At 56.5% G+C, this 23,105-nt stretch overlaps 2 protein-coding genes and 1 non-coding gene across 3 annotated transcripts; all 3 read right to left on the bottom strand.

The window, feature by feature from the left end:
- Positions 1–4,512: 4,512 nt before the first annotated feature.
- On the bottom strand, positions 4,513–11,055 carry DAPK3 (death associated protein kinase 3). The gene is made up of 9 exons (XM_055804596.1): positions 10,993–11,055; positions 9,542–9,685; positions 7,535–7,895; positions 7,197–7,326; positions 7,001–7,049; positions 6,817–6,843; positions 6,566–6,718; positions 5,914–5,959; positions 4,513–5,699 (listed from the first exon to the last, which is right to left on the bottom strand). Exons 2-9 carry the CDS (start codon positions 9,601–9,603, stop codon positions 5,157–5,159), a joined length of 1,371 nt encoding a protein of 456 aa, XP_055660571.1. The 5' UTR covers positions 9,604–9,685; positions 10,993–11,055; the 3' UTR covers positions 4,513–5,156.
- A 133-nt stretch (positions 11,056–11,188) lies between these two features.
- EEF2 (eukaryotic translation elongation factor 2) lies at positions 11,189–20,405 on the bottom strand. The gene is made up of 15 exons (XM_055804592.1): positions 20,255–20,405; positions 19,288–19,502; positions 18,442–18,623; positions 18,145–18,356; positions 17,132–17,310; positions 16,651–16,756; positions 16,225–16,338; positions 15,897–16,035; positions 15,262–15,457; positions 14,822–15,080; positions 14,404–14,511; positions 13,947–14,300; positions 12,880–13,062; positions 12,659–12,791; positions 11,189–11,818 (listed from the first exon to the last, which is right to left on the bottom strand). The coding sequence occupies exons 1-15, from the start codon at positions 20,255–20,257 to the stop codon at positions 11,625–11,627; spliced, it is 2,577 nt and encodes an 858-aa protein (XP_055660567.1). The 5' UTR covers positions 20,258–20,405; the 3' UTR covers positions 11,189–11,624.
- Positions 16,523–16,589, bottom strand: LOC114013365 (small nucleolar RNA SNORD37). Its single transcript, XR_003556296.1, has one exon. It is a non-coding gene; the product is annotated as a small nucleolar RNA SNORD37 (small nucleolar RNA).
- Positions 20,406–23,105: the final 2,700 nt, after the last annotated feature.

The raw sequence follows: 23,105 nt of genomic DNA, 5'->3' as shown, positions 1-23,105 counted from the left end.
TGTGGTGTTTCTCACTTCGTGCTCAAAACAAATTAGCACACAAAGATAGCACAGTCTGCCTCACATAGCAGATGAGTGTCCAAGGTGCAAAGCCTGGACAGAAGCCTCTCCTGCTTTTGTGATCCAAACAAGAATGCTATTTGGTCCTAAATTCTCCAGGTAGCTGTGCCTCAAGAGGTGGAAATGGCTATGTGTGTGAATGAAAGTAGCAGCCTCGTATTAAAATTGTGCTAGCTTGGGGAACTCTTCAGGTATTAGTACTGAACTCCATCCTAGTCTGTCTGGAAAAAAAAAACCCTGAAGTACATGTGCAGTCTGTTTACTAATAGACTTTTCCTTAACTCACTGTGAAAGTGCTCTGAGGACTGTGGGCTGTAGAAAACTGTCCTTTGCACTCCATGTAACCAGCCTTCACAACCTCCCGCAGAGGAGCCTGCACCCAAGCAGGTTACGTGCTTGTGACAACACCCTGCGTTCATGTGCCAGGCAGCATGCTGCAACTCCAAAGGGCAGGTACAGGAGGTTCTGCTTCTTAAAGTCCTTCCAGTAAGTTTGTAGGGAGTCCACAGATTTCTTATACATCCATGTCTTCCCCTTCTAGCAAAACTACAAGTAAAATATCAGTGGCAATAATTTTACTGATTTTTCTGCTGATCAGCTTTTCCTCAGTATTTCAGTGAGATAAAGGCAGCCTCCCACTTCAAGCCAGACAGCACAAAAGTAATTCAGCAAACACAATCAGAATATTGAAATAACTCATAACATGGAGGAAAACATGCTTGAGAAAGGAATGGGGATATTGTTCCTGAAGCTAAAGCCGAGCGGTAGACCTTTATTTTCCTGCTTATCATGTACTTTGAGAACAACGTTCTGCCTGAGTTTCCTCATTTATGAACAGCACAACTATTCTCTGCCAGGCTTTCTGGCAGAACCTCCACCCCTGAGCCGAGCGGTGACCTTCACCCAGGCAGCCCCGCAGGAAGCCTGAGCAGCGCAACGAGTGCTACAAAAAACATCATCTCCTCTCTGCCCTGTGTGCTTGGGTGGGTCTGTGCTGCCACCAGGCACCTGAGGCAAAGTCCACCCAGCTGTGTGCTGGGGAGAACAGCTCGCTGCGGCTGTAGAAGAGACAAGACTAGACAAGGTCAGCTGGAAGGGACCTACAACGATCACCTTGGCCAACCGCCCGACCGCCTCAGGGCTGGCCAAAAGCTAAGCACGTTACTAAGGGCATTGGCCAACTTGACTCTTAACACGGAGCGGCTCGGGGCATCGCCTGCCTCGAGGGAGCCCGTTCAGTGTCTGAGCACCTTCTCGGTAAAATGCTTCCTCATGTCCAGTTTGAACCTCCCTGGCGCAACTCTGAGCCATTCCCAGGTGTCCTGGCGTCTCCCTGGATCCCAGGCAGAAAAGCTCAGCACCTCCCTCTCCACGTCCCATCCTCGGGAAGCTGCAGAGAGCAACAAGGTTGGCCCTCGGCCTCCCTTTCTCAAAACAAAACCAACCCAGAGCAACAACCTGCTTGCCACGCTGCCCCTGGCTAGTGCCTGGCTCCATGCTAATAATAACCTCTCCCCACCGCGCTGTGCCTGGTAACTAATTGAGGTTAAATAGTGTAGTGAGCTAGGTGAGCACGCCGAGATCTGTCAACTCGCTATCAAAATACACTGGCTAAAGATAGGAAGTGCCAGCAAACTGATGTACTAAAGCACGTGCAGCGCACCACGCAGAAAAGGTTCACCATGTTAAAAGTACAAAACATCTCACGTGGGATGAGTGTGGTGATCTTTTGGGCACTAAAATAACTTGGCTGTGGTGTCAGCACAGCTCACTTCAGAAGATTTTTGGGTATGCCTTAATTAGAAACATTGTTCCAGAAAAGCAGCTGCTACAGATTAGCAAAAAGTCACCCGAAAAACCCACCAGAAAGCCTATTTCGAGGGGGTTTTTTAAACAGCCTGGTGAAGCGGCCAGAAGGAAGTCGGATCCACCACTTTGTCCTAGTGTTACACGGATATTTTCCGATTGTCTGGCCGGAACAGGGACACCACAGCCAGAAACGAGACATGAATACTGATGGCATCACCCACACTTCCACAAGCTATAAAAAGGCATATTGCCTTGCGTGCAGCACCATGCGTGCCTGGAGAGACCCACAAAACTATAATTACACTGTTACACGGCTGGGCACTCATCAATGGCAAAGCTGAGGAACGCCTGGGCCAGGGACAGCATGCTGCGACTTGTCACCGATACCTTGTAAGTCCATTTGACATCGTTACATGGAGTGTTTCCCGCAGATTAGCCGCAGCTCTGCTCGCTGGCAGGAAGAAAGCAGCCCCGGCTCCCCAGCGGGATCTGGCATATAATTTCCATCAGGGCTTCCCCGGTGTTAACAGATAGGTTTAGCCCTCACCTGATAAGCCGGGCAAAACCATTTTACTTTCTGAAAACATATAAGGGAAAAGACATTGCACTCGCCTCAAGCCAGCCTCTAGGAAGCAAAAATTGAAGCCCAAAAAAGGCACTTTGATAATCTCTGCCCAGAGAGAATATAAAACACCCTAGGTGGCGTTAGCTCCCATTGCAGAGAGGGGAACCGAGGCAGAACATCCCAGTACATCCAATCACCAAAATCCCCTGAGGACCAGCACACCCCCTCATTTCTGAGCACCACCGTAGCTCCTACAGTGTTCAGCATTAGCCGAGTCCCTGCAGTATTTCCTCCCAGACACTTTCTCCCCAGTAAATCCTCCTCCGCGGTGAGAGGCTGGTATTTTCCCCCTTCTTTGCAGCTGTACATGGTACATGATGCAGCCTGCTGAAGTCAAGCCAATACTTTGCAAATTAAAACCCTCTGGAGCAGGTCACCCTGAGTGCAGTGTCAACAAAAACCACCCCAAATTCTGCTTATTAAAAAGGAGGAGGAGGAGGAGAAGGCAGTGCCAGCCAGGGTGAATGGCCAGCACCTTCCAAGAGCCTTGCAGAAGCATGAAACAGAAACCCGCAGCACAAGGAGCATCTGGGAAGCCTTAGCACTATGTGAACTTTGCACAGCTCGGGAACAACTGTTGCGATAGGATTTCTGTACATCCTTTCACACACTGGCTCTGGTGATGAATCAGCTCTGCAAGAGCGTATCAAATGCCCAGGACTCCGGCAGAACCCACACCCCAAAGCCTCTCCCCGAACACCAGGTCCCAAGATGCAGCGCCCAGGGAGAGGGCAAAAGCCCCCAGCCCCCCAGCCAGGCTCTGGTGTCCCACACCATGTCTGGAGCCCTCGTGAGCCACAGGAGCTGCACCCTGAGGCTGTGGCACAGATCCTGCTCTGCCCTGGGATGCTGCCACCAGCCAGGTAGTCACACCGTCACCACTGGATGCCAAGTGCCATGCCCTGGAAAAACAGGGCAGACTAAAATTATCCCCAGACCCGCGTGCCCTGCGGGTTGGGATGAAACCTACACCCCATGGGACGTCAGTGGGCAGCGGGGGCTGCCCCATGGCTGGCACAGACGGGGGCATGGGGAACGTCTCCTACATCCATCTGTGTCCATCTCATTGCTATTCCAGACCCCTGGGGAATTGCAGGGGAAGCACTGGAGTGACAAATAAAGTTTAAATTGAGCAAATCCTCTCACCCGGAGCTCAGCCAGAGGAAAACCCACCACTGCCCCTGCTGCCATGGGGGCTGGCGGGCCAGAGAGACGCCTGCCATCTGCTGGGATTTGGCTGGTGATTCCCCCAGATCAAATTCAGCTGGATTTTGGCTCCATGGCCACAGGAACGTGGGCAGCCAGAAACCCTGTGGTGCTCCAGGCAGAAAACCCTGTCCTGGACTCTCACACACGCTCTGGAGAAGGCAGCAGTTTGGGATCTTGTCATCCCTGTCTCCATCCCCAGGAGGCCAGGGGTGAGGGGAGGGGGTCCAGCACGGGCTGGACCCCAGTCCCAGCCACCAGCTGCTCTCCTGTGCATTCCAGTGATGGCAGAGCCCATCAGCCCTTCCTGGCCCAAATAATATTGAGGCCAATTCCTTATCCACTCTGTTCCCATGTGAAATGGGATCTGGCTGGTCCCCTGCAAAAGGGAGATCCTTGGGGAAAAGGGTAGGAACTCCACAGACACCCTGGGACCTTCCCCACACCCAAGGGCCTTCCTCAAGTCCCAGGGAAATCCCCAGATCCCATAGACCTTCCCCAGTTCCCAGAACCATCCCTCAGCCTTCCCTGAGCCCCCCAGATGTCTGAGGCAAGAAGGGCTGGGGGCTCCCCCAGCCTGGGAGCACCCTGCAACCCATCCCCTGAGTCCCTTCAAGCTCGCATGGACCTCACCTGCACTGGGGCTGATAAGACAAAAAAAAAAAAAGCTTTTCTCCTCCCAAATTTAGGTAATCACTCGAACAGGGGTGCAAACACCATCTGGAGGCACAGCAGAGGAGCTGTCACCCCAGAGCACGTTCTCATTCCCTTCCCACCACCCATCCTCCCACTGTAGGAGCCAAGGCGGCCACCCCGGTGTACGGAAACTTTTATTTTGTTAAAAGGGGGAGCACCCGGTGGGACCGAGGGCTGGGGCAGGGAACAGCGGGGTGTGACGCCCCGGTGGGAATGAGGGATGGCCAGGGTCACCCATGGGGCTGCAGCATGTTTGGCCACATGGGAATCAGTCCTCGGTCATGGCTCACACGTGGCAGATGCTGAACTGCTGCCAGGGTTTAGAGGAGGGGTCTCCCCACCAAACCCCCGCTCCAGACAGGGTGGTGCGGCAGCTCAGAGACCCAGGCCGCAGGTGGGACAGGGAGAAGTGGTCTCCAAGCACTGCGGCAGCGAGGGGGAGAGCAAGCAGGGGGAGCATGGGGAGCATGTGGACGGCAAGCCAAGCAAGAGCTGCACGCAGGAAGCCAAAACCCAGGCGAGCGCAACTCAAGCCCCCTGAGGCAGGGGTCTCCAGGAGGTGTAAGCCCCCAGCATGCCACCATAAGCCCAGCAGAGCCTGGGGATATTTACCAAAGGCTGTCGGTGGACCGGCTCCTCGGGCGAGCAAGGGGCAGAGCCACCGAGGCCCCTTCGGCGCTGCCTGCCGCTGTGGGTCAGCCGGGGGAATCGGGAGGGACCCAACTCAGCCCCAGGGCAGCTGACCTCAGCATCGACCCAGCTAGCGGATGCTGCCGTCTCCCTCGCTGCTCTGCAGCTTCTCCCGCTCAATGGACCACACCAGCTCCTGGACAAACTTCATCTCCGAAGCCACTTGCTTGGCCAGCGCCTCATAGTGGTTCTCCAGCTTTCGGTAACGCCTCTTGAGGCTGTTGGCCACCTGCACCACGCTCTTGGTCTCCTCCTGCGCCTGCTTCTTCAGGGCCTCTGTCTTCTGCAGCTCCTGCCGGATCTGGCGGAGGTCCTGGCTGATGCTCTCATTCTCCTCTTTGTACCACGACTCCTTCTCCTCATAGATGGACAGCAGGGCTTCGATGTCCTCCTGGAAGGACTTCTTGTTCCTCTCCAGCTCTCGCAGGCTCTCCTCGGCTGCAGCCACCTCCTCCATGACCTTGGAGAAGCGCTCAAAGTTGATGTACGTGTTGTTTGGCGGCATGCTGGAGTGGGACTTGATGGTGTACTCCTTCAGACGCGTGGTCTTCAGCCGGCGGCGCTCAGGCTTCTTGCAGTTGTCTTCATTGCGGACATTCCTCCTCTTGATCACCTAGAGAGAGGGACAGCCGCAGGTGTGGGGCACAGCCGGGACAGCAGAACCCAGACAGGCTCAGCACCCCCAGCAACACGGCCACCAGCAGCACCAAACCAGCCCCACCTGGGGCTTGGAAAAGAGCAGTGGAGAGCTGCCAGTGCATCAACACCTAACCACAACCTCTTGGATGTTTGACACCCAAAAAGTGCCAATTCTTTTGAGTCCTCACCTTAATCCAGGGGTGTTCCAGGCTTTGAGCAATGGTCATCCGCTTCCTGCAAAGACAGTGAGGCTGAGATTGAGGGGCAGAGGCTCTGCTGCCTCCTTCCCTGTTAAAGTCCTGGAAAAGCAGCTCAGATCCTATCACCTCTGGGGCACGGATGAGCCCAGACAAACCCCCTGTACTCAGAGGCCGCTCCAGACAGGGGCCACATCCAGCCCCCACACCCTCAGCCAGCCTCCCAGGAGCGAAGAAGAGCCCTCAGGAACCTCCCGACCCATGGCCAATCGTACGACACCACTGCTCCTGGCACAGCCCAGGCCCTGGGTGCTCCAGTCAGCCCTTGGTCCCTTCCAGACCCTGTTCCCTCCTTTTCAGCTGAGCTGCTGCACCCTCAGGGTGATCCCAGAATTCACCCCATGCCTAGGGGAAAGACTTTAGTTTCCAGATGTTTCACAACACCAAATGTTACAAGCAGCAGGAGGGAAACAGGGAGACAAATGGGATTTATAAACAAGCAGCACAACAGGGATGGGCAAAGGCCCTCTGGGCTGGCAGCAGGCAGGAGATGGGGGAGCCGCCTGTACACGGAGCGGAGCGTCAGGTAGGAGGGACCAACCCTCTCCCAGGGCAATCCCCAGCTGTGCTCCCTGTCTCTCACTTGGGGTCCTTGACGAGCAGGCGGCGGATGAAGTCCTTGGCCAGCTCACTGGTGTTGCTGAAATATTCCTCATCGAAGTCGTAGTTGACAGCAGATATGTTGGTCAGGGTCTCTTGCTTCGTTTCCCCCAGGAAGGGGGATGCTCCGCTCAGCCTGCAGCAAGAGTGGGATGACACCCCAAAAAGGCAACAGCCCAAGGCAGGGGACTCACCCTGCAGAGCCCACCTCCCCCAGACTCCCCATATACTCACAGGATGTAAGTGATGACCCCGATGCTCCTGGAAGAGAGAGGAAGATGAGGCTGAAGCCCCACAGAGTGCTGTCAGTCCCCTCTCCCTGCACTTTCAGCAAGAGGGGAGATATGCCTGCATGACCCCGGTCCCGGGGACCAGCTGCTGGTGCCACTGGAAGGTGCTTGGAAGGGGACACACTCACCACATGTCAGCCTCCAGCCCCAGGGGTTCGTAGTTCACAATTTCTGGGGCTTTAGAAGGAAAGAGGGGAGAAAACAGGCTTAGTCTGGGGGAAAGAAGCTTGCCCCCATGGACAGCAGGGCTTTGGGCATCTCCTTAGGATTAAGCCAAAGCTTTTGGAGCCCAGAGGAGCCCCACAGGGATGCCACCAGCCTCACCTACAAACTCCGGAGTCCCAAATATATTCTTGAATTCATTCCCAGCTTCAATCTTGTGGGCGATCCCAAAGTCGATGAGTTTGATGCGAGGGTTTGGCACGTTCTTGTCCAGCAGCATGATGTTCTCCGGCTACGATGGGAGAGGAGCTGGTGTTTACCCCAACATGCCAACCCGTGGGAGCCCTGTGCTGCCCTGGGCACCTCTCCTCAGAGGACAAGACATACACCTCAAGTAGGGAGAGATCCCAGAGCCAGCCCCACCGCTCCACAGGAGCCTGGATGCTCGTCCCTGCTCCCCAGATGCCTAGCTCACAGTGTTTGCACCTCCCAGACCTCACCTTCAAGTCAAAGTGGGCAATGCGCTTGGAGTGCAGGTAGTGCACCCCGTCCAGGATCTGCTTGAGGAACTGGGTGGCCTCCTCCTCTGTCAGGGACTCCTTCTCAGCCAGGAAATCAAAGAGCTCGCCGCCTGAGACCAGCTCCAGGATCAGCACCACATCTGTCTTGTTCTCAAAGATGTCATGCAGCGTGATGATATTGGGGTGCTGGATCTCCCGCAGGATGTCCACCTCCCTCTCGATCTCCTCCCGGCTCACGCCCCGACGGCTGGATGACAGCCTACGTTTCTTGATGAATTTGGCTGCATACTCCAGACCCGTTTTCCTCTCCCGGCACTTTCGTACAATGGCAAACTGGCCGCTGCGGGATGCAGGGAGGAGGTGAGGAGAGGATTTCCCACATCATGTGTGCTAGCGTGTGCTTGGCAGCGGGGCCAGCACCAGCATGAGGATGTGGGATGCTGCATGCAGGGACACTGCGCTGCACAGGAGGACACATGGTTTCCCCCAGCACTGTCAGGAATCAGGGTCCTCCCACATGCAGCTCCCATGCTCCCAGCACGCTCCTGGGGTTTACACACCTTGGCACTGCCACAGCAGGCATGTAAACCCCAGCACTGCCTGGGATGGAGGAAAAATATTCCCCCCAGGGATGCGGCAGCTGCCGACCCTCCTTGGGCTGTTTGGGTGCTGCTGTGACTGCCTGGCGGGTGGGAAATGCCATTGTCCCTGTTTCCAGCCAAAAGCCCCCGGGCTGCTCCCAGGAGCAAACCCTGGAGCCCAGTGGCCCTTGGGGGACCATAAAGCTCCAGCGGGGAAGGGCTGAGGTGGGGAGGAAATGCCTGAACTAAGAGGAACTGGCAGTTCAAAGCATGCTTGCGTCAGGGGCCGGGGGAGGCAGGGCTCTGGGCATCGACAGGCACTTCAAGGGGCTAGGGTCTGACAATACCAGCACCACTGCTACAGCAGGATGTCGACCCTTGTCCCTCCCCATCCTGGCTGAGCCACCCACGGCCCCTCTGCCGGAATGCCCAAGTGGCCCTCAACACCCTGGGACAGGATCCATCCCAGTCCCCAGGCTTCTCCCCACTGCCCTGGCCATTGGCCATCGCCACCAGCCATCCCCACCAGCACGTGGTGATGTGCAGTCCCCGTCACTGCCCACTGTCACCAGCATCTGCACCAGCCCGGACCTAAGACTCCTTTATACATCCCGTGGATCACAGCTGTGGGCACCCACAGGCCCCCCAGGGCAGGGACCAGCCTTGCCCAGGTGAGAGCCGACCCCCAGACACCACATCCATCCTCAAGGCTCACACCAGACCACAGCTACAGCGCAGCCCCAAAGGGGAAGCAGACCTGGAACAAGGCCCTGGAAAGCCCTCTTAAAAAAAAAAAGATAAAGCCACCCAAAAGGTTTCTGCTGTACAATTACTTCCCAGTGCCCAAGGAGGAGCACCCCCAGGGACCCATGGTGGCAGCAGACCCCAAGTCCCAGCCATGCCGGCATGGGGCTGGCACGGCAAGGCAGCGCTGGAGGATCCAAACCCAGCCCACACTCCCCCCACTGCCACTGCCTTTGCATCCCGGATGATTAAATCCCATCTGCATGCAGTGATTCACCCCCACATCTGTCCCGCAGGCGCAGAGCCAGGCTGCAGCGACCGGGAAGGGCCGGAAGCCACCAGCACAGGCCCGGCAGCCCTGGCCAAACCCAGACAGGACGGGAGCTCCGCAGGGAGCTGCTAGGCCTGCCCAGATATAGAAGTGAGCTTAATGTTAATTAATGACTTCTCTTTTTTAAATAAATAGCTGCCAGAGGTACCTGGCTCTCAGCACAGCCCCCAGCCCCACTGCCTGCAGGTAGCACAGCTGTGGCACAGGGGATGCCACCGGCATGGGAATACCACGGGGGCTGCAGCAGCCGGATGAAGCTGCTGGCCCAGTGCTCGGGGAGGGGGTGCAGCCACAGAAGCCCCCCAGAGAGCGTGGCGGGATGTCACTCACCTGCCCAGCTCTTCCCCCATCTCATAGAAGTCCTCCACGCTCTCCTGCCGGAAGGTGGACATGGCTGCGGGGCCCTTGTGGAGCTGCAGCCGCTCCGACCCTGTAAGCGGAGGAGGACGCTGGGGAGCAGCCAGCGATCAGCACCTGCGGCACCAGAAAAGGGGGTTTATGCCCCGGGAGCTGCACACCAACAGCAGCACAGCTCGGGGCTAGGATGTGGCACAGGGACCCTCTCCCCACAGGGGGACACAGCAGGGAGCCCCAGAGCAGTGCAGCCCCTTGGGTGCTGTGCCGTGGGGCAGCTGGGGCTGAGCTGCAGATTCATCCTGGGGCTGCCCCCCAGCCTCATCATGCCCCAAGGCCCATGGGAAGCCCCTGCCCACCCCAGCCCCAGTGGTGATGTCCTGGGGGGAGAGAGGAAGGAACAAGGGTGGTGGCTGCATGGGCCCCATGGCTGTGGGCCCCACGGCTGTGGGCCACGCTCAATCCCAAACCTCTTGGCGCTGCACCCAGTGACACCAGACTGGTAGAGGGACCCCTGACCCAGCCAGCAGCATCCTGCTGCCCCATCCCAATCCCCCACAGCCCTTTCCTGCCCAACACCCCGTCCCTGCCCCATAGCCCCCAACTCCACAGCCCACTCATCCCAATCCCCCACTGCTCCTCCCTGTCCCACATTCCCCAAATCCCAGCCCCCCTAATCCCTCACAGCCTCTTCCTGCCCCACAGCCTCTCCCTGCCCTATAGCCCCCAAACTCCGATCCCCCACAGCCCCTCCCTGCCCCATAGCCCCCAATCCCTCATAGCCCACCACCCCAATCATCCATAGCCCCTCCCTGCCCCACAGCCCCCAAAACCCCAGCCCCCCTGATCCCTCACAGCCCCTCCCTGCCCACATCCCCCCCACCGATCACCCATAGCCCCTCCCCGCCCCACAGCCCCCAAACCCCCAGCCTCTCACACACAGACCCTCCCTGCCCCACAGGCACCAGCCCCCCCCAGTCCCTCATAGCCCACCCACCATCACCCATAGCCTCTCCCTGCCTCACAGCCCCCAAAACCCCAGCCCCCCAGATCCCTCACAGCCCCCCAATCCCTCACAGACCCTCCCTGCCCCACAGCTCCCAAACCCCCAGCCCCTCACCACCCCTCCCTGCCCCACACCCTCAATCCCTCACAGCCCCCCCGATCACCCATAGCCCCTCCCTGCCCCACAGTCCCCAAACCTCCAGCCCCCCTGATCCCTCACAGCCCCTCCCCGCCCCACAGCCCCCAAACCCCCAGCCCTTCACAGCCCCTCCCTGCCCTACAGGCCTCAACGCGCCCCTCATCCCTCCCAGCCCCATCCCACCCCTCACACACCCCCAAAATTCAAACCGCCGCCCGTCTCCCATTCCCAGAGCCCCCCAGACCCCCCTCCCTGCCCCACAACCCCGGCCCCACGGCCCCACCTGGGCCGCCGCCGCCCGCGTCGCCGCATTCCAGCACTGCCGCTGGCCCTGCCCACTCGCCGCACGATGCCCCGCCCCCAGGCGGAGCCGGGGATTGGCTGGCGGGGCTGACACTCCTCCCACACGTAACGCGCCGAGCCCACCCCCCCGCCAGGGGGCGCCCGACTTCCCGGCAAAGCACCGCAACGCACACCCATCACCATTATCCGATTTTATTAATTCCAGTGGCACTAATACAGGCGGCGATGGTCACGACGGACAGTCACACTGTAGACGGGCATCTCCCCCCCCCCCTCCCCGTTTTGCATCGATTTACCCCATCTGGGGACAAACGGAGGAGCATGTCCCCTCCCCTGACCTTCTGCATTAACGCTTTTGAGTCAAATAAATACAGAATTGGGCAAGTCTAGTGGAAATGTTTTAGTTACAATGGCAAAGATGAGTCATGTGCAACACAGAAACCTATAAGGCTTTTTTTTTTTTTCCTCCTCTCCTCATTTAAAGTCTCAAATTGCAATGAAACTGATTAACAATGCAAAGAGATGGTGGGCATGGGCATCTACCCCTTTGCATGGGCATTAACGCTAATTAATTAATCTTTTTTTCCCTCCCCCAGAGTCCAAGGTGTTTAATTAGAGTTTGTCCAGGAAGTTGTCAAGGGCAGGGATGCCTTCCTTCAGCCCTTTGCGCTTGCGGGTCTCAGCCACCACCTGGCAAGGACGGCTGGTACTGTCAAAGGGATCCCCGGGCAGGATCTGCCAGTGGTCAAAGACACACTGGGGGAAAGCCTGGCCCCCCGTGTTGGACCTCAAATCCGCTGTGAAACCTGTGAGGAAGAAGAGAGGGGGTGAGGTGGATGGGGAACAGGCATCGTTCAGCATCACCACCCGCTGATCCCACACCCCATGGCGCTGCTGGCACAGGTAGGGCAGAGGAAGCCAGAGCAGATGCCGACACCAGTGCAGCTCTCCATGGGATGGCCGGGGAGCTGGGGCCAGAGAAGCCCCATGGCGGCCTCCCAGGGGGCTGCTAGAAGAAGGGGGGCAGCCTTCAGGCAACGGGGCAAGGTCATGGTTTTAAACAAGAGGGGAGATTCACACTAGACAAGGGAAACTTTTTTACGCCAAGGGTGCTGAAGCACAGGTTGCGCTGAGATGGTGGATGCCCCATCCCTGGATGTGTTCAAGGTCAGGCTGGACGGGGCTCAGAGCAACCTGATCCCACTGAAGATGTCCCTGCTCATGGCAAGGGGATTGCACTAGATTGGACTTTGAAGGTCCCTTCCAACACACAGCATTCTGTGACACCACTATCTCCTCCCAGGTAAGAAGAGACAAGACAAGAGGAAACGGCCTCAAGTTGTGCTGGGGGAGGTTTAGGTTGGTGTTAGGAATAACTTCTTCATCAAAAGGATGTCAAGCACTGGAACAGGCTGCACAGGGAGGCAGTGGAGTCACCATCCCTGGAGGTATTCAGAAGATGTGTGGACATGGCACCTGGGGACATGGTTTAGTGATGGCCTTGGCAGTGGCAAGTTCACAGTTGGACTCTAAGGGTCTTTTCCAACCTAAATGATTCTATGACTCCACAATTGTTGTGGTCAAACAGCTGGACCAAAAGTATCTCCCTCCCAGGAGCTGCACAGGCCCAGGACCAGCACACTCACCGAAGGACTCATTGACAGGCAGGTAGGCCTTGACCACGAACATGGGGGTGCCAGCCACCTGGGTCTCCTCAAACACATGGCCACGCTTCCTGTTCAGCACACCATAGATACCACCGACCACCTGCTCGGGGCACTGCAAAGAGAGAGGTGTCAGGACCACAAACCACCCTGCTCACATCTTCCTCAACCAGGATCTTCTGGGCTGAGCAGAGGTTCCTCACCTGGATTTCCACAAGATAGATGGGCTCCATGAGCCTGGGCTGAGCAGTGAGCACACAGGCATACAGGCATCTCCTAGCAGTGGGAATGATCTGCCCACCTCCACGGTGGATGGCATCAGCATGCAGGGTGACATCATGCACATCAAAACGCACAGCACGCATGTTCTCCTCACACAGGACCCCCTGGAAAACCAGAGCAGAGCATCAGTCAACACCATGTTGGAAGACAGCTGGCATTCCCTACCAGAAGGCTCTGGTTGTCCCTTGGAAGCAGGTCACCAAGACCACACCTGGCACACCAAGGAGCCATTGGCACATCACTTCCTTGTCCAAGACCTACAAATCAGCTACTCCTGCCTGCCATCACCACTGCAGCTCCTCAGAGAAGGCTTCACACACTGAAACCATTCGTACCAGCATCTCCATGCAACAGCCCCAAGGATCATGTCAACAGAAGCCCTGACACATTTGTGAAGCTGCAACCCCAGCATTAGGCCAGGAAAAGTAGTTTTTCCACATTACTGGGACAAAAAGAAGAACTTGTTCACATGTATCTTCTTGAGACTGAAACTAACTTACAAAAACCCCCTCTCCTGTTGTTGTTCCCAGTCTGTCACCTTGTTATTCTGGAGTCACCTCCTGTCTAGCCCTGACAAAAAAATATTTGGTAAATAAGGCCAGATCTTTGCCGAGGCTCTCAAAGTACCTTTTCTTTTGATGCCAGCTGTATTATTCATCTTAATAGTTCCTGTCCCTGCTGCTGCATTTTGCTCTCTGAGAACTCTTTTTAAATTTTAAGTACATGCTGCCATGAGTTTCTCTGCAGTCCTGGGCGAAAGTTTTTTGTCTTGAGGTGGAGCATCTAAACTGATACATCTTCACTCCAGCTGTCACTGAGTTTAATTTATCCTAAAAGATACTTCTGAGTTATAAATGTTGCACTGTGTGACAGTTGTTCTGAAATGTCTTTGAGAAAAGGCATGCAGCAGCCCTTGATGACACTGCACACTGCCCATCGCACAGTGATCCCAGCTGCACCATGACTGGAGCCAGGTGCTGCCCCTTACCTCCTTCGTCGCCCACTGGAAGCCGGCCACCACGCTGTCCTTGATCTCATTCAGGTACTGCACTCCCTTGGTGATGTCGGTCAGGATGTTGGGGCCAGTGCCATCGGGACCAAAGCACCAGATTTTCCTGGCTTCAGTGACATCCCACTCGTACTTCTCAGCCAGGTACCGAGCTCGCTGCTTCAGCTCCTGGCGGGCAGAGACCTCACCCTTGTCAATGTCTTCGGCCAAGCCGTCTGGGAAGGGCCGGGCCTTCATGTACAGCCTGTTGTGTTTGTTGGGGGACTTGGAAAGGCACATCACATTGGATTCCTCGCTGACAGTCTCACGGTAGGACACAACAGGATCTGATTTCTGCAGTGACAGAGCAGAGAGGCGTAAGCCACCAACCAAAAGGCAGCTCACCAGGACAGCCGCTCAGAGCTCATCAACAGCTCTGCCACTGCAGGCCCTCTACCTTAATAGGAATGCATGCATGGTCCTCTTCCAGATCCTTCAGACAGATCTCCAAGTGCAGCTCCCCAGCACCAGCAATGATGTGCTCCCCAGACTCCTCAATGATGCACTGAAAAGACCATTTACACAGCAGGTGAAGCTTGGCTGCAATGCAGAGAAAGCTCTTGCACATAAAACACTAGCGACTGTCTCTGATTCTTGTCTTTGACTCATAGAGCTTACTTTTAGATGATTTCTCCACCAGTCTGGGGTGAGTCAGTACCAACCCCAAGCACTCCTCACTCTGGTGGGACTGGGAGCAATACTTAATTCAAGACTATTCTGCCAGCATCCCCAGTGCAATCATGACCAAGGCAGAAGCCTCCTGTGCCAGCAGGACCAGGATTCCTCCTGTCCCCAAAACCATTCTGGACATTCACCTGCACCATAGGGTCAGACTTGGCAAGACGCTTCAGTCCCTCTACCAACTTGGGCAGGTCAGCTGGGTTCTTGGCTTCCACAGCCACACGTACAACGGGGCTGACACTGAACTTCATGACTCTCATGTTGTGAGCATGCTCAAAGGTGGTGATGGTTCCAGTCTTCACAAGGAACTGGTCAACACCAACCAGACCAACAATGTTTCCACAAGGCACGTCCTCAATGGGTTCAACATAGCGGCCCATCATGAGAATGGTCCTGGTGAAAGAAAGCTGTTTTAAGGACGTTTGGAAGAGGAGGTCCCACCAGGCAGTATCCTGGAGTTCAGCAGCAGACCTGAAGCCCACAGCCAAGCTCCCTGTCTGGCCTCAGATAAGAGATCCAAGAAGAGTACCAGAACCACAAACGAAGCACAGAGCACACCCTGGCTGGGACTGACCTTTGAATTGGCTTCAGGTACAGATCCTCCTTCTTGCCAGGTGTGTAGTTTGGTCCCATGATTCTGACTTTCAAGCCAGTTGAGACCAGACCAGAAAAGACACGTCCAAAAGCGTAGAAACGTCCCTTGTCAGAGGTTGGCACCATTTTAGAGATGTACATCATCAGGGGGCCTTTGGGGTCACAGTTCTTAATACCTGGCAGGAAGGGGAGAAATCAACTTAGTTCAGTATTACTTCTAGCATCTGGCATGCATGCCCTGTCCCCCCACCCACTCCCAAATCCCCACGCGAGACCTGCAGCCACACTATCTTCCCATCCTGCTGTTGACTTCTGTCCAGACTGCTGGCCAGCACAGAGACAAAGATCACATCACTAAGAGATGTTTTAAACAAATGCAGGCTTAGCCTGAGCCTTTGGCATACACCCTGGCTACTCTCCAGTTACTTAACTAGCTCAGTCCTCCGGAGTAAAGCTGCGAGGTAGTAAGTTTGTTTGATCCATAGCAGCAACAGACTCAAGAACTACAGCAGCTTCCAAGCTGTGTACTTGGAGAATGAGGTGGCTACAGGCATGCTGGAGCGCTGAGCACTTATGGGAAGAGACACCTGGCAGCAAAGCAGCAGCTCATCATACCTATGGCAGCCTCATCATCAGGGGGTCCCTCGTAGAGCAGCTCACAGCGGTACTTCTGGGCTGTGACGGGAGAAGGCAGGTGAATAGTGATCATCTGCAGCAGGGCATCTCCGGCAGGCAGCCACCGCCTCATCACGGCCTGAGCAGAAATCACAGGAGTAAGACCCAATCAGACCATTCACGGCCTGGCAGTTAACCTGCCTGTGCTCCCCCAACATCCCAGCAGCACCCTCCTACCCAAGCAGGTTTTGTAGCTGCTTAGTAAGCTCGCAGTTAGAGCAGTACAACTACTCGCCTCCTACCCACAGGTGATTCAGACCAATCTCACCTTCAGCAGGGGTTTGCCTTCTTTGTCCTTATCTTCACTGTCAAGTTTGATGTCCAGTTTCTCAATCAGTTTAGCCGCCTCCTCTTTCTTGAAGTTCATGATTGCATCGAAAACCTGGAAAAGCAGCAGCAGGTATGAATGTTACCAGTGACCCAGTTTGAAGCAGCAGCACAAATGTCTCTAAAGAGAATCTCTGTTCTGGTTCATCATGCTGCTGAATCCATTTCAAGGCTCAGACACATACTTGCCTGCACAGTATTTACTACCAGCCTCCCTGCCTGCACCAAGTAACAAGATGTGTCAGATACTTAAATTTCTTCAGTCAGACGAGTCAGGTCAAAGTGAAGAAATTTTCCATCATCACACACCATAACCAAACCACAGAGCATAAAGGAACCAGCCACAGCTGAACACCAAGGAACTCACCTTGAAGATGGGGTCAAGGATGAGCTGGCAGAAGGTCCTGGGTAGCTTCTTTCCATCAGGGCTGGTAGCAGATTTGCTGAACTTGCCAGTAGCAGGATCAAAATATCTGGAGAAAGAATCAAGTCAGATAAGTATCAATGCCCAGCTCAGCTACAGAAGCGTGGCTTGTTCTACTTCCTCAGGCCAGAGAAAAGAGCTGATGAGTAACAACCATCTTCATGCTTTTCCCCATCACTCTCAGGTTTTCAGAACTCACCAAAACACATTTAACTCATGTTGCCAACTCACCACCCCCTCCCCATTTATCTGTTTCCCATACTACAAAGATTTCATAGGAAGCGGTTCTTTTGCTAGCACATGCACCAAGACACTGAGACAAGTGACACAGCCACATCCCCCCTCCTTAACCATCTTCTACAGCATCATGTCGCAGCAACACAGGGCTGATGTGGAATTAAGATCAACAGCCAAGATTCCTCACCTGTCTCCCCACAACTTCTTCATCATGTCTTCTACTTTCTTGGCACGCTCAGATGGATTCAGCTGGGCATCACCCTTGGCAGCAAACTTCGCAACATACATTTCAGCAAACTGTTTCAGAGTGAAAGCCCAGCCATGCAGGCCAGAACCAAAGCCGACTGTACCAAGCACCGGATCAATCTGAAAGGAAACAAACATGAGAGCCGGGTTATAGATGAAGAGCCACAGCTCTTACAGCCACGGAGCATTAAAAGCAGTCAGCCTACTGCATCCCAAACACCACCACCCAAGTACAAAAAGTTTGAAAATGGAGCTTCAGGACTATGTGACTCTTGCACGAGTTCTGTGACAGCAGTCATCTCTGAGGTCCAGGGACAGCCTGGCCCACACCCATCATTTTAGCCCTGTACCACAGAACTGGACTGGTTTTTCTTCACTTCAACCAGCTACGCACTCAGACAGCTCAGCAACCACTTTGGTTTGTGCACAGGTAACATTCCCATCCTTCACAGGAAGGCTCAGCAATACATGAAAGCCTGCAGCACTCAGGAGAGTGCTCAATGGGAACAAAGCGCAAGCTTTTTGTCAGAGCCTCCAGCCAACAGCATCACTCGCTACCCAGGAACCCAGCAGGGAGCAGTGCTCGGAGCGTGGGGACTGGCAAACACCTACTGGCCTTCCACTGCAGAAGGCAGCTGGGGGGGGATGCTGTGCAGGAGCCTAGGATCTCACACCACCCAACATCACAGATATTATACAGGCAAGAAGGTGTCCTATGAAACAGCACCCTTCGTAAAGGAAGAAAACATTGTTGTATTTATAGCCTCTACTTGCTAGAGCCTTGAACAGATGACATTGGAGGAAAGCTAGCAAGAGCTCCAAACCAGCACAAGCATCTTCATCATTCTGCTCTTGCTTCTCCGCTTGAAACAGGAAAGAACAACCACGGAGACAACTGCTCTCTCTCACTAAAGGGGATTATTTCAAACACAGCATTCACAGCCTCCCACCTACCATGATATTTCCCATGGGGCCACTTTCTCCTTCTCCATATGTGGAGATAATAACGTTCACATTTTCCACTATGCGCTGGAAGGTCTGGTACAGCTCTTCTGGCTCCAGCTGCAGCTCCAGCAGCGCTCGGTCCATTTTGTTCATCATCAGGACAGGCTTGATCCTCTCAGCAATGGCCTGACGCAGCACAGTCTCTGTCTGCACGCACACGCCTGCCAAACACAGGGGAATTAGTTATCCTTGTCTTCAAACTCGCCCAACATACACTCCAGTTTTATATGGCTGCAAAAACCTTACCAGAGACACAATCTACAACAACCAGGGCACCATCAGTGACACGAAGAGCAGCAGTGACCTCTGATGAAAAGTCCACGTGCCCAGGAGAGTCAATCAGGTTGATCAAGAAGCCAGAACCATCCTTGCTCTGCTTGATGAAGGCCAAATCATTTTCAGAAAGCTCATAAAATAGGGAAATAGCTCTGAAATAAAAGAAAAACTACTAAAATTATTATTTACGTTACCCCTCCCCAGTGCTTAGAAGCATCCTTTTATCCCACACAGATGGCTGCCCCTGGGCTTAAGGATTTCCTGAAGTGTATTCCTGGGAGGCCAGTGTGGGAGATAACCAGGAGTGCAGGCTAAGAATAGCCCTTCCTATGCTCTTCTGAACCCATGCAATTAGAAGTGCCCACACAGGATTCCACTTCTTTCAACCAAGGATTTCCGCTTTTCCTACCAGGCCCAACCGCCTCTCATCCCTCTTCACATCCCTCAGGGTCCTCAAACCACCCGTGGTAACACAGCTGCCAACATTGCCAGAGACAATCTCCACGCCACATCAGCAGGACTCCGGCAGACACCCGCCACATCCAGCAGTCCCAGTGCTAAAACGGAAGACTGAAGCTCCCAGCTGCACATCTGTTTCCCAGTGGCCACCAAGGTAGTGCTCTATGAAGCCAATCAATACTTGCTCTTCCATTTAAGCAATCCTCACAAACAAGAGAGGAGCTTCTGAACTAGACTAAAGAAAGCCTGACGCCGTCTTCTTTCACCTTGCAACCAAACCAGTGGAAGACTCAAAGCCCCCCCTGCGCTCAGACCATGCAGCAGGAACACTGGGGTGCCTGAAGGGAGGAAACTCACGTTGATTTGATGGTGATGCACCGTTCCTGCTCATCCTTCCTTGTGTCGGTGAAACGGGTCTCCCCCGCACGGGCAGAAGCAATGATACCAGCTTTGCATACCAGAGAATCAGTCAAGGTTGATTTGCCGTGATCAACGTGGGCAATCACAGACATGTTTCTGATGTTGGCCTTTTTGTCCATGATGGCCCGTATCTGGTCTACTGTGAAGTTCACCTTGAAGAATGAAAGGGAGGGGGAAGGAAAAACAGGGTATGAGAAAGGGCTTTGGTAGCTCTAAGAAGCCCAACCAACACCACAAATACCTGCCATCGCCACACTGACACCAGTTCTGCCCATGCAGCCCATGTCACAAGACAACCCACAGTAAGGGTACGGCAGACAGCGGCGCTGCAAGCAGAGGGACCTGGGGTTGCAGCACAAGCCCCCAGCGCGCTCCTCCTCCACCCCAACGTCCTACAAACCGCGGAACGCTGCCTTGAGCCCAGCTCTCCCGAAAAGCGAGCCCCCTCCGGGCGCTGCGCCGCGGCGGGCGGTGACAGCCAGGTACGCCCGTGCCACTGTCTCCGCCTGGGCCGCAGCGTTACATAAGGCACCCGCCGGCCGCTGCAAGGCCCCGTCCCCAGCGCCAACACCGCCCCGGTGCCACATCACGGCTGCTCGCTACCCCCCCGCCGGCCAGGCGGCGTGCCGCCAGGCCCCACCAGCACCGGGAGGAGAGGGCCCGCCTGGGACATGGCGCAGGCCCCCAAGCCCACCCCCCAGCCGGGCAAAGGCCTTGAACCCCCCGGGGACACTCCTCCCTCCCCCCGCGGCACGCTGGCCAGCCCCACCCCTCTCCCCTCAGCAGCGGCCAAGCCCGGCCCGCCAGGCCCCCGCCACCGCCCCCCGGCGAGCCATCCCCGACAGTGTGGCGAGCACAGGGCCCGCTCAGCCCCCCAAGGCAGCGGCAGGACGCAGGGCCTCACCATGGTGGCGGATGGCGGTGGATTCTCCGGGGCGGGGGGGTTACAGCAATGGCGGCGGCGGCAGCCCTGTCTCGCTGGCGAGCGCAGAGCGGGCGGAAGAGAACGCTGACGTCAACCGCCCCCTTCTTATACGCCGGCGCCGGCCGGGGGGCGGAACCTGCGCAACCAGTGGCCAATGCGCATGCGCTACCTCGCCTCTCTGGTCCGCAGCGGCCGGTAGACTCTATGGTTGCGAAGCTATTCCGCCGAGGCGGGACCACGTGGCCGCTGGCTGGGGCTGCACCGGGGCCTGCGGGCAGCTGGGGACGGCGGCTCCCGCGCCGCCCCGCCGTGGCTTAGCTCGGGCCGCAGCGCGGGGGAAGGTCCTTCCTCCCACCCGCTGCCGGTAACTCGGCTGGGAACCGGCTCGGAGGGACCGGGGTCGGTACAGTCGCTGAGGACGGTGATCCCCGGGGCGGCGGCGCTGCCAGAGCGATGAGAGTCCCCGCCGCCGGCCCCAGCAGAGCCCAGGAGGCGGTAGGGCAGAGCCCGATGTCAGCCGCGGCCCGAGCACCTGTACCGACCACCGTCGGATCCTGCCAACGCCGCTCGGGCACCGCCGCTGCCCGGTACGCCCGGTGCCCCCTGCCCGCCCCGATCCCGCAGGGTCCCCGCGTTGCGCATGCGCCGGCCGGCGCGGCCGTAAGAGGGGCGTCGGCGCTGCAGCGCCCCCTGCTGGTCGGGAGGAGCGCGGCGGGGGCCCCGGCGGGGAGTGTACCGGGGTAAGGAGCACCCGCGGAACCCCGCACCCTGCTGCGGGCTGCCGGCCCCGGGCTGCTCCCGGGCAGAGGGCCGTCATACAGCGACAGAACTCGGGCAACGATGTGTCCCTGCCTGCCCTCATCGCCCCCGTACCACATCTCGGGGGTCCCGGGGGGGTCCCGGGGTGGGCGCACGGTGCTGCTCCGCACACGGGGCCTCATCCTGCAGCCCCGGACTGTGCTGCTGGGTCCCTCTGGGGAGCCCAGCGGCCCACCTGCTCCTTGGGCCACAGCGTGGTTCTTCGTGCCGCAGCAGGGCAGAGACCAGGATAATCCTGCCGAAGGGCACGGAATGGCTGTGCCAGGCCAAGGAAGACCCCACACGCGATTTCAGGATGGTTTCTTCCAACACAGCGTGGGAAGGAAGGGCCAGACTCCTGTCCAATTGTCCCAGCAAGTTGGGAATCTCAAGCTCTGTGCGGTGAATAGCATTACCAGAGTTAGGAACAGGTCAAAGGGAGGTTATGTGCAAGGACAGAGGGACCCCAGATAGGAGGAATGTAACCTCCATCTCCACAGCATAAATATTTTGCTGGTTTTTCCTTCTTTTCAGCACCGCAGGAGGCCACTGCTCCACCTCCATTGGCTGCAGCGTAAGAATGCTCACACAAATCCAAGCTGCTCTGTCCCCATGCCACCTCGCCTGGCAGCTACGGTTGCTGCCAAATTCTCTGGCACATCCCCAGCCCACATGTCCCCTCCACTGGTCACAGGCAGGGACTGGCAGGATGGTGGTGGAGCTACACCCAGGAGAGATTTGGCCCCCTGCTCTCCTGGTGTGACAGGATGAGTTATCAGCTGTTGGGGTTTCCATAGCAATCATTTGAATTTTTAGCACCAATACTGGCTTTTGCCAGACTGGAAGGGAACACTGGGGAACCTGATTAACATACCAGCCTGCCTAGGAAACTGACTAATTGCCTTTTTGTTTAATTAGCTTATGAGGTTGATGACAGGGAAAGGAATGTGCTGGAAAACCTCTCCCAGTGCAGCATTTCACCCTGACTACTGGGGTTACCTCCTGGTAACTCAGCCGAGAGCTGGCGAGGACCCCGCTGAGCACTTGCTGCTTCAAAATGGAGCAGCCAGACCCCAGGGGGAACAGTATCAGGCTTAGGAGAAATAATTTCTACCTACAAAGAAGGTATTTTTAATAAGAAATGAATTATTGGAGAGAACATCTCCTCTTGAAGCACCCATGGGGGGCACAAACCTGTGCAGGAGAGCTGAGGGATCTCTGGGCCACCATCGCCATGGAACAGTTGGGTTTGGCCAGAAGATGCCACACGTGCCATGGCAGGGAGCATGTCTGCAGGGAAGGCACAGTGGGAGCTTCTCAAGGCCGCTGAAGCAGGCACGCAGGGGCAAGTGGTATCCCTTAACAGAGGCCATTGGAGCATTTGGCAGCTCTGGGGTCCAAGATCCAACATGAAAAGTTCAAGTTCAAGTGGAGGCAGCTGTGGGGTGAGGAGAAGGATGGATGGGTTGGTGACCTGGGGGGTTCTCTTAAGGCACCCATCCAGAACCACGCTTGGGATTTTCCGCAGTGTTTTCTCTTCAGAAAAGCCCCCAACAGCCACCTGCTCTTCCACAGCATTTCTCAGCAAAACCAGGAGTGATTGGATCTGGTGCTTGGCAGTTTCTGGACAAAGCTGCCGCAGCGTGCCAATGCCACCCAGGGCCAAAGCAAAGCCCCTGGCACCGGGCTGGGAGCTGGGGGGGGGGGAGCCCCTCCCCCAGTGCCACCCCCAGGGCCCGCTGCCTCCAGCGCAGCCCTCAGTGGGGAGGGCCAGCAGGGCCCGGCGGAGAGGCCTGCACAAGGCAGCGGGACCCCGGGCAGGCCCGAGCCGACACCTGGCGCGGTGGGGCCTGGCCTTGGGCATCCACCTGACGCCATTTTGGGGGCACCATACACCGCTCCCGGGAAAGCCGCGCCGCCGCCTGCCCGCTGGCTCTCAGTCCCACTCGCCGCGGGGAGCAGCCCCGACCCCGCGCCCGCAGGGCATAGCGCCGGGGCCGCCGCCCCGCTTTACAGCGGCGCTGGCCCTTTA

This window comes from Falco peregrinus, chromosome 5 (genome assembly GCF_023634155.1).
Source record: "Falco peregrinus isolate bFalPer1 chromosome 5, bFalPer1.pri, whole genome shotgun sequence".
NCBI classification, from domain to species: domain Eukaryota; kingdom Metazoa; phylum Chordata; class Aves; order Falconiformes; family Falconidae; genus Falco; species Falco peregrinus.
The sequence above is the reverse complement of the archived record's forward strand: the minus strand, read 5'-3'. Positions and strand labels throughout refer to the sequence as shown.